The sequence below is a fragment of the Hypomesus transpacificus genome, chromosome 8 (assembly GCF_021917145.1).
Source record: "Hypomesus transpacificus isolate Combined female chromosome 8, fHypTra1, whole genome shotgun sequence".
Classification (NCBI taxonomy): domain Eukaryota; kingdom Metazoa; phylum Chordata; class Actinopteri; order Osmeriformes; family Osmeridae; genus Hypomesus; species Hypomesus transpacificus.
Window position 1 is genome coordinate 4360044 of NC_061067.1, and position 16971 is coordinate 4377014.

General features: G+C 47.1%; 1 protein-coding gene across 1 annotated transcript in view; it reads left to right on the top strand.

Annotated features, from left to right (window-relative positions):
• LOC124470437 overlaps positions 1–16971 on the top strand; it is a 39056-nt gene that overhangs the window by 14629 nt on the left and 7456 nt on the right. Inside the window, exon 4 of the mRNA XM_047024321.1 lies at positions 13588–13700. Coding sequence (XP_046880277.1) covers positions 13588–13700 — 113 coding nt within the window. The remainder of the gene's footprint in view (positions 1–13587; positions 13701–16971) is intronic.

The window sequence follows — 16971 nt, forward strand, 5'->3', positions numbered from 1 at the left end:
AGCTGTCTGCCTTCAGACTCAATTAAAAGCCAATTAAAGGGGCATTCCGCATGGAAACAGGGATGTCTTTGTAGTGATGTTTGTACAGGTGCTGCACATCACATGCTGTAATGGTATTAGATTTACACCCAAGGACTGGCGTAGCCCACGCCAGTTTCTATACCCTCCACACACACACACACACGGACACACAAACAAAACACCCGCGCACGCACACCAGAAGCAGCCTGACGGACTGGTTCTGTGGGTATGGATGCTGAGATCAGCCTGTCCTCACCTCTTCCTTCAAACCATCTAGCTGCTTCCTCAGACCTCGAGAAGAGCTGGCTTCATTCAGATGTTTGCTTTGACTTGTTCTGACAGACAGAGAGATATCCTTCAGGATCAATAAAGTGAGTGAATTAAAGTGAGTGGAGACAGAGGGGAATGGAGAGAGAGAGAGAGAGAGAGAGAGAGAGAGAGAGAGAGAGAGAGAGAGAGAGAGAGAGGGGGAGGAATAAAACATGGACATGAGTAGCAATGCAGGTAATGTGTGTCTCAGAGGACAGCGGGGAGTTAACAGAAATGACAGGTGAATAAATGGTTAATCTCCATTAACGCTGTCACGCCATGACATTGAACATTCTCCAACCCAGCCTCAGGCTTTGGAAGTGAGGCTCTCCAGGGAGCTGGGGCTGGGATGTGTGTGTGTGTGTGTGTGTGTGTGCATTTGTGTTTATGGTTGAGGCACTACTATTGGATACTGTGTATGGCTGTGGTGTTTATACAGAGTGGGCGGGGCTGGGAGTATATAGCCACGCCCCCTTGCACGCGATCCGTGCAGGTGGGGGATTTACTCAGCACGCCACACACACACACACACACTTGATATAGAGCTGTCACAGATAACACAGATCAGCTGACATCACAATGAGACACAGCACACACACAAACACAAACTCATTCACGCTCACACAAGCGCATTCATGCTCACACAAGCATACATGCACTCATACAATACACATTCCCATGTACTCATACCAACACACACACACACATACAAACACACACGCACATCATCTGCACCAGAGGGAATTGACCGGCAAGCAAGTGCATGCTTCCTCCCTCTCTCCCCCATTCCCCTCCCCTCTCCATCCATCCAGGCTGTCTGACAGGGTATGGCTCCTCCCCTCCTCCCACCTTGTCAGTTAGACCCAGAGAGACAAGATTTGATTTGTGTTTCACCCCTTTGAATTATTGAATCACCCCTGGGTCACGATTATGCCTCCAAGAGTGAGACTGTACTGACTTTAAAAAATAAAGCCGAATGATGAGAGCACTTAAATGACAGTGATATGGTCATGGTGCACTTTAAAACCGATCAACGGTGAATCTAAGATCCCTATCAGCAGATGTGAATGGTACTCTAGTTGTCATACATTATGAAAGAAAAAGACCCGCCCCCTCTCTCTCTCACACACACACACAAACACACACACACACACACAGCAGCACCATGTCTCAGCTTGTTAGCATAATAGGTGGGGACTGTCTAACCACCTATTGTGACAGCCAGAGCTAAATATTAAGACATACAGAAGCTTGGCTGTCTAGGGAGTAGAAGACAGGCAGGGAGAGAAGAGGAGAGGGAAGGAGAAAGGGAAGGGTGAGGATGGGAGAAGGAAGGAGGAGGGAGAGGATGGGAGAGGAGATGGAAGGAGAGGAGAGGAGAAGGAAGAAAGAGCGGAAAATATCTGGATTCTAATGTGTTTTATACTCCTTTCATTTTAAATTCAAACAGGTTGCATTGAGATGTAGCCAGCATACGCTCACCATATGGTTCAGAGTGTTAACTGGACCGGTCCCGCCCTTCCGTGTTTAATAAGAACTGTGGGCCCGCTCCACTAAGACCCACCAAGGGCTCTGTGAAACCTGAGTTCACACCCAAAGGGACCCACATGTGGACACTTCCCATTCAGGTGGAGTCATTCCATGACTGCTTGGGTCTGAAGTCTTTTCTTTTTCTCTCGTAAGCTTTTATTGTCTGAAGTTGGGTATGGAGTCCAACACAGGGTTTATTGGTTGGGGGAAAGAACAGGCCTTTTGTGTCTTCCTCGTGCCTGCCCTGCCCCAGATGTCTGCTGTACGGACAGCAGGATTAAAGTGTTCTGAATAAAGACCAGGCCATGGAGTTTGATGGTAAACTAAGGAAAGGTGGAGGCTTAAACAGACCACACACCAGGACAGCCTGACTAACCGATGTCCATCTAGAGCAAGATAATTGATACAGTCGCTGTGTAAAACAGCATCCTGTTCTCAGATGGTCGGCCTGTTTCTGCTGGTGTAGGTCTACTTCTGCCTGGCTTTCCTGGTCAGGTGTGCAGATGTGTGTGCGTGTGTGTGAGTTGGGGGGGTGGGGGGTGGGGGGGTGCTTCCTCTATGGCTCTGTGGTTCTGTGGTGGTAGATAGACGTCACTGGTGTCACAGGTGAATGACTGTTTCCATGGTGACAGGGCATCACAGGGGATTGTGGGCCTACTGGACTTCCTCTAGTGAAGTATCATAATCAAATACAAAATAACTTCCTGTGATGAGCTATGATGTCATAGGGGAAGTGTGCTGTATGTATGTTTAGTACTTCAGATATAAGAAATCAATTTTTTCAGGATATATTCTACCAATGCTTCTTCTCTTTGTTACTTTACACAACTCTGTTCCACTCGTCTCTGCTACTCTGTTCTACTCTGCTGCAGTGGAAAAGCAGCCTGTGCAATTAATAACTGAAACTCAAGACAGACCACGGCAAAAAGAAACAGGTTTCAGACCTCTCAACATGTAAAGCATGTAAACTTGGCACGGCAGAAAATTGTTGATTGCGGGCTCCTGATGTGACCAGTTTGAGGTTAAAACGTTCCATTAGGTCTTCGCACGCTATCCCTCTTGCCCCTCCCTCTCCTCTCCCTTCTCTCCCTCCCCCTCAATACTCCCCTAGTCACATGAGGAACAGTTGCACCAGTGTTGGGTGAGGATGTGGGTATTTGCAGCATGTGTGTGTGTGTGTGTGTGTGTGTGCGAACCTCTTGCCAGCACAGGTGGTTGAGCACTGCTATGATGTCAGCCAGATCAGTAATGCTATACCATTCCGTTTCTTTTTTTTTTTCCTCCATCTTTCTTTCTCTTCCTCTTTATCAGTCTATCTCTCTCTTTCTCTTGGACTGTTTCTCTCTTTTTTTCTCTGTCTTGATCTCTCTCTTTTTGCTGATCTGGTTCCTGCAGGGTAAGAAAGACAGTAAAGATTATAACACATGTTACATCCCCCCCTCCTCCTCCTCCCTCCTGTTCTTTTTTTCTTTTTTTTCTTTTCATCTCTTCTTCTTTTCCTCCGTTCATGAAGCGTCTCTCAGGCCCAGCCTCCCAGGGATTGCGTGAGTTTTCCGGAGTGACACAAGCTGTATTTTGGAATTGTTCGTACATCTTTGCGAAATCAGCAATGTTCCCTTCTCCTGGAGACACACTGAAGTGATTGGGGAAGAAATTCTTGTGGTCTCGTCGTAAATCAAACTTCCGCATAGAAGCTACTATTGGAGTGACATACTGTGTAGCAACTCACCAGAACAGTAAACACACATTATTGTTCACAAGCTAATTTCTCTCTACACAATTTAAGTAAATATTAGATCTGGACACTCCTGTTTCTAAGTCTTTCAACTTTTATACTTTCCTGAAAACCAAGTAAAGGGTATTCTTTACCATGTTTTATCCTGTCTGTCAAGCTAATTTCTTCAAATGATGCATCACTTTTCAAAATCATTAGGCCTACAGTGCCTAATTCTGTATGTTATTAGTCAACAACATCAAGATCATCAGCTGTAGCTTTTTTAAGCCTAGCTTTCATTTGCCCTAGGTGTGAAAATTCTGTTTTCAAAATAGCTTAGCTTAATTTATTCCTACTTGGTGTGCCAGGTCACACAACCTAGCTGTGTGTAAGCTAAGCACCCAGTTAGCTGAGCCTAACCATAAGTCTACCCTTTTCTAAGCCAACCAACCAGCTAGCATAGCCCAGCCCTGGGCTCATAATGGGCCCAGTTCCAGTTCTTGAAGCCACAAGCCTCTGCTTCCTTTGCCTCCAGATGCCCAACAACACGGCTGTTTATTTGCACAGGAGGTCTGCTGAAATCCATTACCGCGGTAGTGATAATTACCAGTGTTGTCTACGTGACACGTGCCGTGTGGTAAAACCCTAGATAAATGTACCACTTATCCGTTTCCCCTGTTGCCTCTGTCGCAGTGTAATACCAGTGAGGGCCCTCAATCATTCCTGACATAATAACTATAGACGTGTATCTAGAGGGGATCGAACCTGGGTCTCCGGCTTTGATCCACATATTCCTAGTGGCCTGTTGGATATTCTAAAGGCAATAGATAGGTCTAAACGTGTCAAGTATTACCGTATCATCGTGTCATTTTTTTACTTTTCATCAATGGTTACAGAAAAAATACCTGAGACAAGTGGAATAAGAGGTGACTCACACATCCACCGCACTGCATTATCATGTAATGGTTCACCTCCGCTTTCTGCCAAGCCCAGTCAAGGGATATAAATGTCCGAGGGAGGGAAGGGGGGAAAGGCATCCAGCTCTTAGAACTGAGGCGGGCTTTGCCAAAAAAATCTTAATATTAAATTCTCCTGATAATTGCTTCATTCACTGTTTTGAGAGACTGGGGGATGTGAAGCGGAGAGCAGCTGGAGGCTGGGAGGCAGAGCCAGGTTTCCACACGGCTGTGGGGGCCATAGCGTGACATGGGGTGGGTGGAGAGGGCAGAACAGTGGCTGCTCAAGGTTACTCCTACAAATACAACCTTGACACACAGACATGCATACACACACATGCATGTGACCATGAATACACTGTCCAGGATACAGCTGCAGGCTATAACAACTGACAGGCCTTGAAGTGCTTACACACACACACACACACACACAGACTCCAGGCACATGTCCGCCCTATATGCCCAAACCAACTTCTAACTGGTATGTTTTGGCTTGTGAGAGTGTGTGTGAGAGTTTGTTACATGATGGAGGGTGTCAAGTGGGTGAATTATTATGGTTCAGTGCAGAGGGCTCCCCTCTGCAAACTGACAAGCTCACTGTCATAAACCAGGCCAACTCTGTCCATGGCAGGAGACAGGATCAAGCCCACACCATGGCCAAGCACCACACAGCCTGACTCATTAGCCATTCAACCCGGTTTAAATAAACAACCGTAAACAATGAAGGAGAAATAGAGGGAGACAGAGGTGGAATAGAGAGGGGGAGGGGACGAGACTGACACTGAGAAACCAAACGAACAGAGAACTGACACTGAGAAACAGAAAAGGGGGAGAAAGAGAGAAGAAGAGATAAAAAGGAGTTCAGATGTGCGTAGGAGGCTGTCTATTGACCTCTTGGGTAACAAGCCTCCCCAGGCACACACACACACACACAGGCTTCCGTGAGAAGAGGGGATCGTCTTCTTCGAGTGGCCGAGTCAACCATGTGGCAGTGAGATCATCACCAGGCTCAGCCGCCTTGCACCACCAAAACAATACCTAAATCCCCTCGTCCTCCCCCTCTTTCTCCTCGTTCCTCTCCTCTCTTCTCATTTCCTCCTTTCTCTCTCTTCACGTCTCATCTTCCCTTTTTCTCAGCCTCACATCTTTGAAGATTAGGATTGTGTGATTATTTGATGACTTTAAAACTTTAAAAGGCTCTTTTAAACACAGATTTAAGAAAAATAACTCAGAGATAAGACAAAAAATTTAAGACTAGAAAACATGGAAAGAGGTGTTTGTTGTGGAAAATGTTTGGACTGACTTGATCTTTGAGTTCAAGACAAGTGGTTCTGACAAAGCATGAACAAAGCATGTGGCAAATTCCTCCGTTTATTGGCTGGATAATAAATAGGAACACAAACCAAAACAAACAGCTCCTAACACAGTCACACTCTCACATGCTAGCTCCAATTGCCTGGGAAAACATTAGTGTAATTTTGTGTGTGTGTGTGGTGACTGGGGCTTCGTGACTCTCTTGGATTTTCCAATTTTAGCAGGCTTGCGTGACCTGATGGTTGCTCTGTCAAGTGCCCCCTTGCCCCCAACCTCCTGCAGGAACATCACACCAAATGTAGGGGGGGTTACAAATCCCCCCCCCTTCCTCCTTCTGCCTTACATACTTACAAAGTGATCGGCATGAACTGGAAAACTGTGTTTGTATAAATAGGGATGGAAAGCAACATGCAATTAACATGTTTAGATATCTGACACACACACATGGAGCTCTGGAGAACATAGGAACCCTGAGGCTCTGTATTATTTACACTTCCGGGTTCCATCCAGCAGTTGGACTGGAGATCTTCCACGGCGATTTAAGGAGTGTAGGTTCCGACTGTGAGTACGTCTTGGGACATTTTCGGATAGATTCAACGTTTGGCAGACCTGTCAGATCTTTTACATTTGAAGTTGAGTTTCAGTAGAAGCAGCCTACTTCACACACACTCTTACACATACTAACCCCAACCCTGGGAAATGTAATTAAATGGGTGCAAGATGGTTGATACGTGTCCAGAGTTCGAGGATCAAGTGATGGCGATGCTCCGGATCATGTGTTATTCATGTTAATCATTAGTGTCAGTCAGCCTGCTTCATCTTGGGTGTTGTGTGTCGGATGCATTGTCGCCCAGGTCTCCACTGCAGACCTGTGAACCAGGTCATTCATGGCGCTGTAACTCTGCTAGATGCCAGGCCCTGGTGGTATCTGTTTCTTTGTATCTTTATCTTTGCCCTCTCTCTCTTCCTCCCTCTTTCTCTCCATCCTATTTTCTCTCTCCTATATAATTGATCTAGGTCATGTTGCTTACTCATTGGAAACCTGGGTCAAAGACAATTACTTTAGGTAAGCTGGATTTGGACCATAACTAATCACCAGAACTAAAAAAAAGTATTGCAATTGCAAAGTTTTGTAATATCAAAATGTAAGTAGTGTAGTGTAATGTGGTGTCTTAGGATAAACCCCTAACCTTGATCACCTAAGAATAATTCAAGACTGACCCCAAGTTCAGATCAGTAGGTCATAAAGTTGTATTTATCAACTTATTGTATCTCATGGTCTTGCTGGCTGACTGTGGCTGTCATTGAGAATGTCACACAAACAACATGATAGCTGACAGTGCTAATTCATTAAGCTGTGTGCTAACACGCTAACCCTGGAATATCTGATTATCCCTGGCCGGGCTGCCTCTCGCTGCAACCTCAGCCTATTAGCACCCCAGCGGGCTAACGGTTGACACTGATGTAAACATACAATGCCTGTCATGCAACAAGCCTTATCCCTTTTAATGAATGAAACTAAAGGGACAACAGTTCTCTTTTGTTTGTATTTGCTCTGTGATAGTGCTTAAGGAACTGGAGCAGGCTGCATGAAGGCCAATTGACAGAAGTCTATTGAATGCTAATATTATGGTTAGCATTGCGTGTTGAAGCTGCATTAGCACGGGTTCTAAAAAGAGACTCAGTGTTAGCGGTTAGCATTGAACATTGCGTGCTGTGACAGCATTAGCGTAGCTCCCCTCACTCACCCATATGTATTCACCTCAGAAGGACCATCTGTCCTGTATTACTCCCCTCAATGGGCCGAAACGAGACTATAATCTATTTAACTGATTTTCTCTGTTGCTGTGCAGGCTGACTGAAAAATAATATCCAACTATTGCTCCCTGTTGTTGCTGCACCTCCTAGGCTTGCGGCCAAGGTGGGACTCAAACCCAGCATCAAAGACATTAGCTAGCTGGGTAAGCCGAAAGTGCGTAAGCTCAGGGAGTCAGCTAATGTGTTTAGGCCTTAGGCAGAGTTAGTGATCACGCAAGTCTGATGTTGACAAGAATCCTGTTCTGAAGTCATCGCCCATTGATGATATTCACAAACTAAACATAAACATATTATTCTCTTTTCTGTAATTCCCTATGAATCCCCAAATATGTGTCTCTCTCTCTTTTCCCTCTCTCCCTTACTCTCTTCAGAGATCTCTCTCTTTCACTCTCTCCACTCATGCTCTCTCGTGCAGGAATGCGGCTAAGCATTTCTGCAACCAAAATAGAGGGCTTCACAACTAATGATTATTTCCAGAGTTGTTTAACTTGTCTGACGTGTTTCCCGCTCTCCTCTGTGGCCTCTGCAACCCCACAGACCTCCAACACAGAGGAACAACCCAACCTGCAATAGATTTTCTCAGAGAACCACCACCACTGTTGAGAACTAAAAGGGGCTGGGGAGTCTTGGATGCCATGTCAAGCTGTCAAGATCCACAGACCTGTTCATATTGGGAAACCTTAGAAGACCGCTTGCCAGTTCCAACTTAATAGTAACCGTAAATATGGGTGCAGTAGGTCAGATGATGATAGTGCTAAGACTTTGAGACCCTAGCCCCCCCCCCCCCCCCCCCCCCCCCCAGCAAGAACATGTGTAAATAAGTGTTAACGCAGCCCGTTTGGAAAAAAACATCTGTTTCTATCTGAAGAGGGCGGGGGTTTGTTGGTTTTTTAAAGAATCTGTATAAAAATAGTTTTTCATTTCCAAACATAGCTCTAATTAAACTTGAAATCAATTACATTTGGGTTTATAGCTTTACAACCACAGTGTGGCCTGCACATGTGTGAGTACAATGTGCTGTGCTGATATTAAAGACCTTTTATTGGGATTATTTACAGTCTGTTCAATCCCCTTTGAAATGATTAAATAAACTGTGCTTTGTTATGTTAGCACATAAGTAAGTAGAGAGTTACAGCTGTAAATTACTTTATTGTGGCCAGTGGTACAACAATGTTGCAATTTAAAGACCAGTAAGATTTTGGTGAATGCAGCTCCACCACCACTCTGAATCAAGCTTAAAATATCTTCAGTTGGGAATTTAGCCACACACAAATATTGTACACAAACTAGGTTAATGGTAGTTTATGTTTGATGGTAGATGGCTCAGAGACATTACAACGTGTGAGGTCTTAAGCTGGTTTTATACAACTGTAAAACCTAATCTCTCTCTTTTTTCCTCTTTTTCTCTCTTTCTCTCTTTCTCTCTTTCTCTCTCTCTCTCTCTCTCTCTCTCTCTCTCTCTCTCTCTCTCTCTCTCTCTCTCTCTCTCTCTTTCTCTCTCTCTCTCTCTCTCTCTCTCTCTCTCTCTCTCTCTCTCTCTCTCTCTCACAAACACACACACACATATCCTCACACACACTGGACTGGGACCATAATTCCTTGACCCAATGTGACATGCAAATGACCTGGGTTAATTCTTGCCTGTTGATCGGGTCTTTATCTGTGTCCTGCAGTCTTTGAGTCTGGACGCAGTGGAAACCAGAAACAAATGAGTCATGAGAGGATGTTTGAATGAATGTATCAGAGGAAGACTGGCTTTACTATTAGGTTAAACAGTCCCACTATTACAGCCTTTAGCAGCCAGTCAGAGTGGCGTTGTGACAATGGGCTTTCAATTAGGGGAGGCCAATATCAGTGTGTATATGTGTGTGTCTGAGGGTGTGTCACACGCTGGGCTATCCTGATCTGACCTGGGTAGTGAGGAGCAGCCATAATTGATAAAAAAAACAGTTGATCCTTTTACAACATATCGGTACCCATACCAGACCACCACACTATCTATACAAGGCTAGAATATGAAAAAGAACCGTTGACTTAATAAACAAACACAAAATACCGAATATGTGGTTGTCACCCACATATCTTTAACTGTGCCTAAGCTATGCTGTCACTTCTAAAGTTGGTCTTGTTTTTTATTCACCCGGCGCAAGCATTTGTCACATTTAATAAGATATAAGTAAGATGAATTATGAGGCGAGGTCTGTTTGGGGAACAACAGCTGAAAGATGTGGTATAGGCTAATTTGACATTACATGGTATTGAGTTCCTTAGATGCTCCTGTTATCCAGTTGGATCTCATGTCAAACAGTAGTTTCAGTAACAGAAGTGATGTAGCATCAACAAGCTGTTAACCAGCAGTGCCTGAGGGGATGACCTGACAACTCTGTCAGGTACCTCTGCCAGTCTGTGCCAAGTGAAACAGAGCAAAGGAAACAATCGAGGTTGTAGCCCAATTCAAATGTTTATACAGTGATATTTTCCATGCCAGGATCCCTTCCCTGTGCTGCATGATCTCTAGTTACAAATTGTGCTCTCGTTTCATTCTTTTTTAAGAAAGAGAGAGTGAGAGAGAGACATTTGGAGCTGGAGCTGTGCTCTCCATGTAATCACTATTGATGATCATCTGTAGTGACAGATGAAAAGTGGAATTTCCTTTCAACACAACTCCGTTTCTCAGACATCCGTTTAGTGAGCAAGATGTGGGACTCTACTTTTGTTTGACTTTTTATCTGGTCAAAGAGTATGATCGATCTCCAATTTTGTGAAAACAGACCATTTAGTTAAATGTATTTGATATTGTCATACTAAGTATGGATAAATCGCACATAAAAAAAAAAAATATGTGCATCCTTTTCCCCCAGAAATGTAGTCAGATATGGGGATTATGGTTTTATCTTTCCAACCCCAACCCTTGGCCTCAGGATGATGACAGAGTTACAGAAAATATTACATTGTTGTGTCATTAAGATGCAATGCAGACTACAGCTTCCAGGCATAAAAAATATACAGAGAAGTTGAACACAAACTGAATTAGCTGCTTCTCTCTCTCCCACTCTCTCTCTCCCTTTACAGTAAACCCAGACTTGATGTCACCCCCCACCCTCCACCAAAAAGTCGGAGAAGAGTTTTGGATATTTGATACGAGACATAATGAAGAATTAGGTTCCATTACAGACCAGGCTTAACCTTTGCGCAGCACATTGAGCCCATGCCAGCAGTCATCAATATTTAACAGCTGTTGTTATTATGAAATTCTTTATAGACTAATGTGGCTTGCCGGCTTGCACGCAAGGCTTTGGCTGCCTGCCAGTGCACTGTCAGGGGCCGGGCCTGAGATTGACAGACGGTTAGCTCGCGTGACAACCAGGCTTTGGGCAGCCAGCTCCCTACACACTCCATGGCCGGCTGCCATGTTAAGACACACACGTGCGCGCGCACACAGACTCTTTCTCTCTCTTTCTCTTTGGTGTTTTCTCTTTCTCCAGTGGATTTCCTGTACTGGGGGGTGTGGAGGGGTGGAGGGGCGGGTATAGGCAAAGAAGGTGGCTGTCAGCCAATCCAGGCTCTTTCCCTCCCTCCCCCTTACTCCCCTCAGCCCATTGCCTCGAGTAAGGATATGTGTGCTCCCTGTGCTCACGCAAGCCCTGTTAGGCAGCAGAGCTGGGTGATAGAGAGAGAAAGAGATAGAGATATTTATACTTTGAGCACAAATAGTAGTGTGAAGACTTGCACAGGAAAATAGCTCTACATTCCCGTCCTGTCTGAGTAAATCTACAGCATGTATCACCAACTGTGAACCAGAGTCTCAGCATTGTATTATTAGTTTCAGGAAATCTATGCGTGATCCACACAGATGGAAGCAGATTGTTGCAGACAACAGCCTAGCTCGCGGCACCATCTAAAAAGGATTCCCTTCTTTGCCCAACCTTCCAAACCTATCATTCTCACCCTAATGTCACAGTATTGTATTGGAGTCTGGCCTGCAACACCTTACATTAAAGTGGTGTTCAACCCTATCCCCTCGCTCCACCCATCCTGTTCTCTCTCCACACACCCATCCCTCCACCCCTCTCGCTCCACACCTTTCCTTACATCATTTTCCCTCCCTCCCTCCACTCTTCCTTTCCTCCCTTTCCATCCTTCCCGCTCCTTCCATCCTTCTCCCTCCATCCCTGTCTCTTCACCCCTTTATATCATCTAGTTATTTGTAGTTTGTGTGTTGTGGAACATTTTTCAGTGCGTGTTAAATTGGCCATTATCTCCAGAAAAAGAACATGCCACCCGGGCGATGCTCGAATTCCCCATGCTGGAATATCATGACATATCACGCAATCTCTCTCTTTCTCTCTCTCTCTTTCTCTCTCTGTCTCTCATCTGCTTCCTGGTTGCTATTGGTTAGGAGAGGAAGTGGGTTAGATAGCAAAGGGTGTGTGACAAAGAGTTCTTCCTACGACATGCTCCGCTCGCTTTGTGGCTCCACACATGACTTGAAGGCAGTTCCATCATCCTCCCCCCCCACTCCCTCGACCCCTCACCTCCTCATCAGTACCACCCCTCTCTCCCTGCTCCGCACTCTGACTCTAATGCACTCAACCAGCACAACCCCACCTCACCGTTCAGTATCCCCATGACACCCCCTTGTCCTTTTCTTCTCTTCATCCCTCCATCCCCTTGTCTATCTCTCCATCCCCTCCTCTGTCACCCCCTCTTTGTTAGGCACGAGCTGAGGAGACCGAAAGGGCTGTCTGAGGTTAACACCCCACTTAGCACAGTCGACTCAACAGATGCCACCCCCAGCACGCACACAGTACACACATACACGGTTCACTGCTCATCATTTGTATTAATTGACAGTCCTACATGGGGACTTCTGTCAGACCTTATATATCTATGAAACATACATGGGCTAGATAGATAGATGGGTAGAAAGACTGACAGACTGACAGACTGACATACTGACAGACTGACAGACTGACAGACTGACATACTGACAGACTGACAGACTGACAGACTGACAGACTGACAGACTGACAGACTGACAGACTGATTTAACTTGATGGTCTGTTCATGGTCTGACTGTAGCTTGTACTGTAACAGAACAGGCACTGACTCCTACAGAACCACACCCACATCTTGCTTTTTGTTGGGAGGTCAGGCTTCTCCTCTGCCTTCTGGCCCTTGTCACCTCACACTAAACACACACAGACACACACATACACACACACACACTTCGCCATTAGCCTCTCTGTTTTCTTATAGAGAGAGTGAATAAGAACAGTGTTGGCTGGATAGGAAGCCCCGTCTCCATAATTAATCATCTGTATATTTGTCTTTCCTGAGCCCAAAGTCCTCTCCAAGTCTGTCGTCAGAGCAGTGTGTATGTGTGTGTGTGTGTGTCACTTAGGGAGAAACTTGAATTTCCTCCTGTGGTTTCCTTTAGTCGGAAGAATACAGGTGATTATAAGGAACAACCCTGTCTCCAAGTGCTAGGATATGCTGACATAATACTGTGGTGGTGTGTGCTTTAGTGGGAGAGAGTGAGAGAGTGGGAGGGAGGGAAGAGAGAGAGCGGTTTACAGTGTACTTATCTGGATCAGGTCTTGTCCATGTTATTATGATTGGAGAAAATGACAAAGACCAGGAGTAAGGATGAGATTGCGTGCATCAGCAGGAATTAAGCTGAGAGTGAACAGTGCGGAGTCACGGAAGCTTCTGCCACTGTTCAGCAGAGAGGAACGAGAGAGCGGGAAAGGTGTGAGGGGGAAGAGATAGGTAGAGGAAGGTAGGGGGAAAGGGGGAGGAAGAGGGCCTTCTAACACTCTTCACTCTCTTTCTCTTTTCACTCTCTTTCTCTTTTTCCACCGCTCACCTTTTGGGACAATTCATTGATGTGACCATGTCTTCTCTCTCTCTTCTTATTTACAGCTAACCATGAGAAAGTTCCAAGGAAGCACACCGGCGCATCCGCCAACTCTGAGCCCAGGAAAGAGAGCCTTCCCCTGGGTAATAACATCACAGAGAGTGGCCTCGTCCTGGAGGTAGGCATAGCACATGGGTGGAATGGGTGAGGGAGAGTGAGTGAGTGCGAGTGGGGTAGGATTGGGGTGTGGAGTTAAGGCTAGCTCTCAGCTCTCTGCCCTGGGTCTTGTGGCCAGAGAGTTCTGTGAGACTCTGGACTCTCTGTCGGGATGTGTAGCAGAATGGACATTGTGGGCAATGCAGAACCAAGAAGATTCTGTCTCTGTCCAAGAACCACCAGCCATACACTTCTGTGTACCAGACACAGACACACACACACACACACACACACACATACGGTCACACGCAAGCATGCACACACACACACACCGCAGCATCGCCTCTGAAGATAATGAGTCAGTCTGTAAGTGCCCAGTGGCAATAAAGGCACCCGGGTGACCATGGCGACGTGCCGCCTCATTGCGTGACTCGAGAAGCGACCAATGCCAGGGGCGTCTGCTGAGCGTGCAGTGATTACCATGGCGATGAAATCCGCAGGGAGTGGGGGGTTGGGGGGGGGGGGCATCAGGCGTGGAGTGTTTTCCTTCTCATTCTTAGAATGAGGTGCAGATCTGTGTGTGTGTGTGTGTACCAGGAAGGTCTCAATGTTCACTGGGTTGTGACCCTGACACACTGGCTTTGATCTCTCCCTGAGAATGAAACAGGAGAGAGAGGACAGGAAAACATGTGATGTTTGGAAAGAAAGATGTGTTTACGGTCTCTCTCTTTACTTTTTCTCTCTCTCTGTCTCTCTCAGTCTCTCTGTCTTTCTTTTGTTTTCTTTTTTTCTGACCCCCCCCCCCCCCCCCCCCCCCCCCCCCAATTCTCCTGGTTCTGTGAGTGTATTTGGGGTGATGCGTGCAAGCTGCCTCTTAAGGGCTGTAAGTCAAAGCTTTTACCCCCCACCTCCACACCCCCAGCCTCAAGCAGACGATTAGGGGACACAGGGAGGGGTTGGGTGTTTGAAAGCAGTCGGAGCTGTGCTGGGCTCCAGACCTGTCCAGCAGCCGCTGTTACACTTTCCATGACCTCACCCTCACACACTGAGGGGCAGACAGGCAGGCTGGGGGGCAGACAGGCAGGCTGGGGGGCAGACAGGCTGAGGGGCAGACAGGCAGGCTGGAGGTCAGACAGGCAGAGGGGCAGACAGGCAGGCTGGAGGGCAGACAGGCTGAGGGGTAGACAGGCAGGCTGGAGGGCAGACAGGCAGAGGGGCAGACAGGCAGGCTGGAGGGCAGACAGGCAGAGGGGCAGACAGGCAGGCTGGAGGGCAGACAGGCAGAGGGGCAGACAGGCAGGCTGGAGGGCAGGCAGGCAGAGGGGCAGACAGGCAGGCTGGAGGTCAGACAGGCTGAGGGGCAGACAGGCAGGCTGGAGGGCAGGGAGGCAGAGGTGCAGACAGGCAGGCTGGAGGTCAGACAGGCAGAGGGGCAGACAGGCTGAGGGGCAGACAGGCAGGCTGGAGGGCAGACAGGCTGAGGGGCAGACAGGCAGGCTGGAGGTCAGACAGGCTGAGGGGCAGACAGGCAGGCTGGAGGGCAGGGAGGCAGAGGGGCAGACAGGCAGGCTGGAGGGCAGACAGGCAGAGGGGCAGTCAGGCTGAGGGGCAGGCAGGCAGCCTGGAGGGCAAGCAGGCAGAGGGGCAGACAGACGTTCGTGCAGACACCACAGAGACTTGTCACGCACAGGCAGCAGTATTTCTGCTGAGCAGTACTGGGTTACTACATCGCTGGGGGAGAGGAGGGCAAGGGGGAAGGGGGAGACCAGGGAGGGGGAAGAGACGGGAGGGGGGGTTGAGGCTAAAAGGGGGGGGCGGTGAGAGTTCCAGAGACAGGGGTGTATGGGATGCGGACAGGGAGAGAGAAGGCAGAGAAGAACATTTGTGGGTGAGACGGAGTTGGCGAGGGGTGGGGAGAGGGGAGAGGGGGTGGACAAGAGGGGCGTGTAATCAGAGAAGAAAGGGGTAGAGGTGGGAGTGGGGATCAGAGAGGAGACTTTGTTTACTGGGTCATGGCCCCTCCAGCCTTCTGAAGGGTGTGCCGTTTTAACCTGTCAAACACTGTCTGTGTCCACACTGCTAGACTGTAGGCAGGAGAACAGACTATTCGTTGCACACACACATACACTCGCCCTTGCAACACACAAACAGGCACACACATGCACATACACACACGCACACACACACACACACACTGACACACACACACTCTTGTCTCAGTAGAGGTGCCTGTGTATTAGTGGTGAGTATGCCTGATTAACCAAGCAGAGAGGGCGAGCTCACTCAGAGCGTGTGTGTGTGTGTGTGTGTGCTGCTGTGTGGTTGGTTGAATGACTGACATGGTTGGAGTGGAGAAGAGGAGTGTGAAAGCAGGCCAAGTTCTAAGCCACAGTCAACTACCACACCACACCATTACACTGCCTATCCATCATATACCATACTACACCCTACACACTCACAAACACTGGCCTCTCTCTCTCTCTCTCTCTCTCTCTCTCTCTCTCTCTCTCTCTCTCTCTCTCTCTCTCTCTCTCTCTCTCTCTCAGACCTGTAGAGTATCAGTGTAAAGTGGAGGTGACAGCTTCTGGCAGCACAGGAGCAGCAGTCACGCGATCGGCAGAGACTTGGAACTAGCTCAGACACAAACACACACACAGACACATGCACACAAACACACACACACACAGCTGGTATATTGATGAGGACGTTAATAGCTGTTTAAGGAGCTAGCTCCTTACTCCTCTCTCTTTCACTCCCTCCCTCTGTTTCACTTTTTCTCCTCCCCCTATCTGCCTCTCCCTCTCCCTCTCCATTCATTTTTCTTCTTTCCTTCTTGCTTTCCCTCTCTCACTTCTCTCCATACTTCTCCTCTCTTCCCCCCCATCTCTTCCCCCTCCCTTTCGTAAAGTTCAGATGATATCAGTGTGTCGTTTGAAGCGTACTTCTTCCTAATCTCAACTGTGTGTGCTGGAATTTTTTATTGGTACACTTTGTAAACCTCTCCATGTGTGTGTGTGTCCTTTGTGGCTCATGAAACCTGACATTGTGGGGAGTTAAAACCATAAGCCAAGCTTCATTAATGAATCTTACCATTGCCTTCATGAATAATAATGTATGCATTTGAAATGATTCTGGTTGTAATAGATTAAATGTAGATTGTAATGTCTTTGTTAAAAGTACTGTTCAGCGGTGTATTACTAACATCTGCACTTCAACTGAATCTGAATCTTGAATAATAATAACTGAAGTGAACTGAATCTTAGTCTGAATCTGGTTTTGATTCCCCCCCTCCA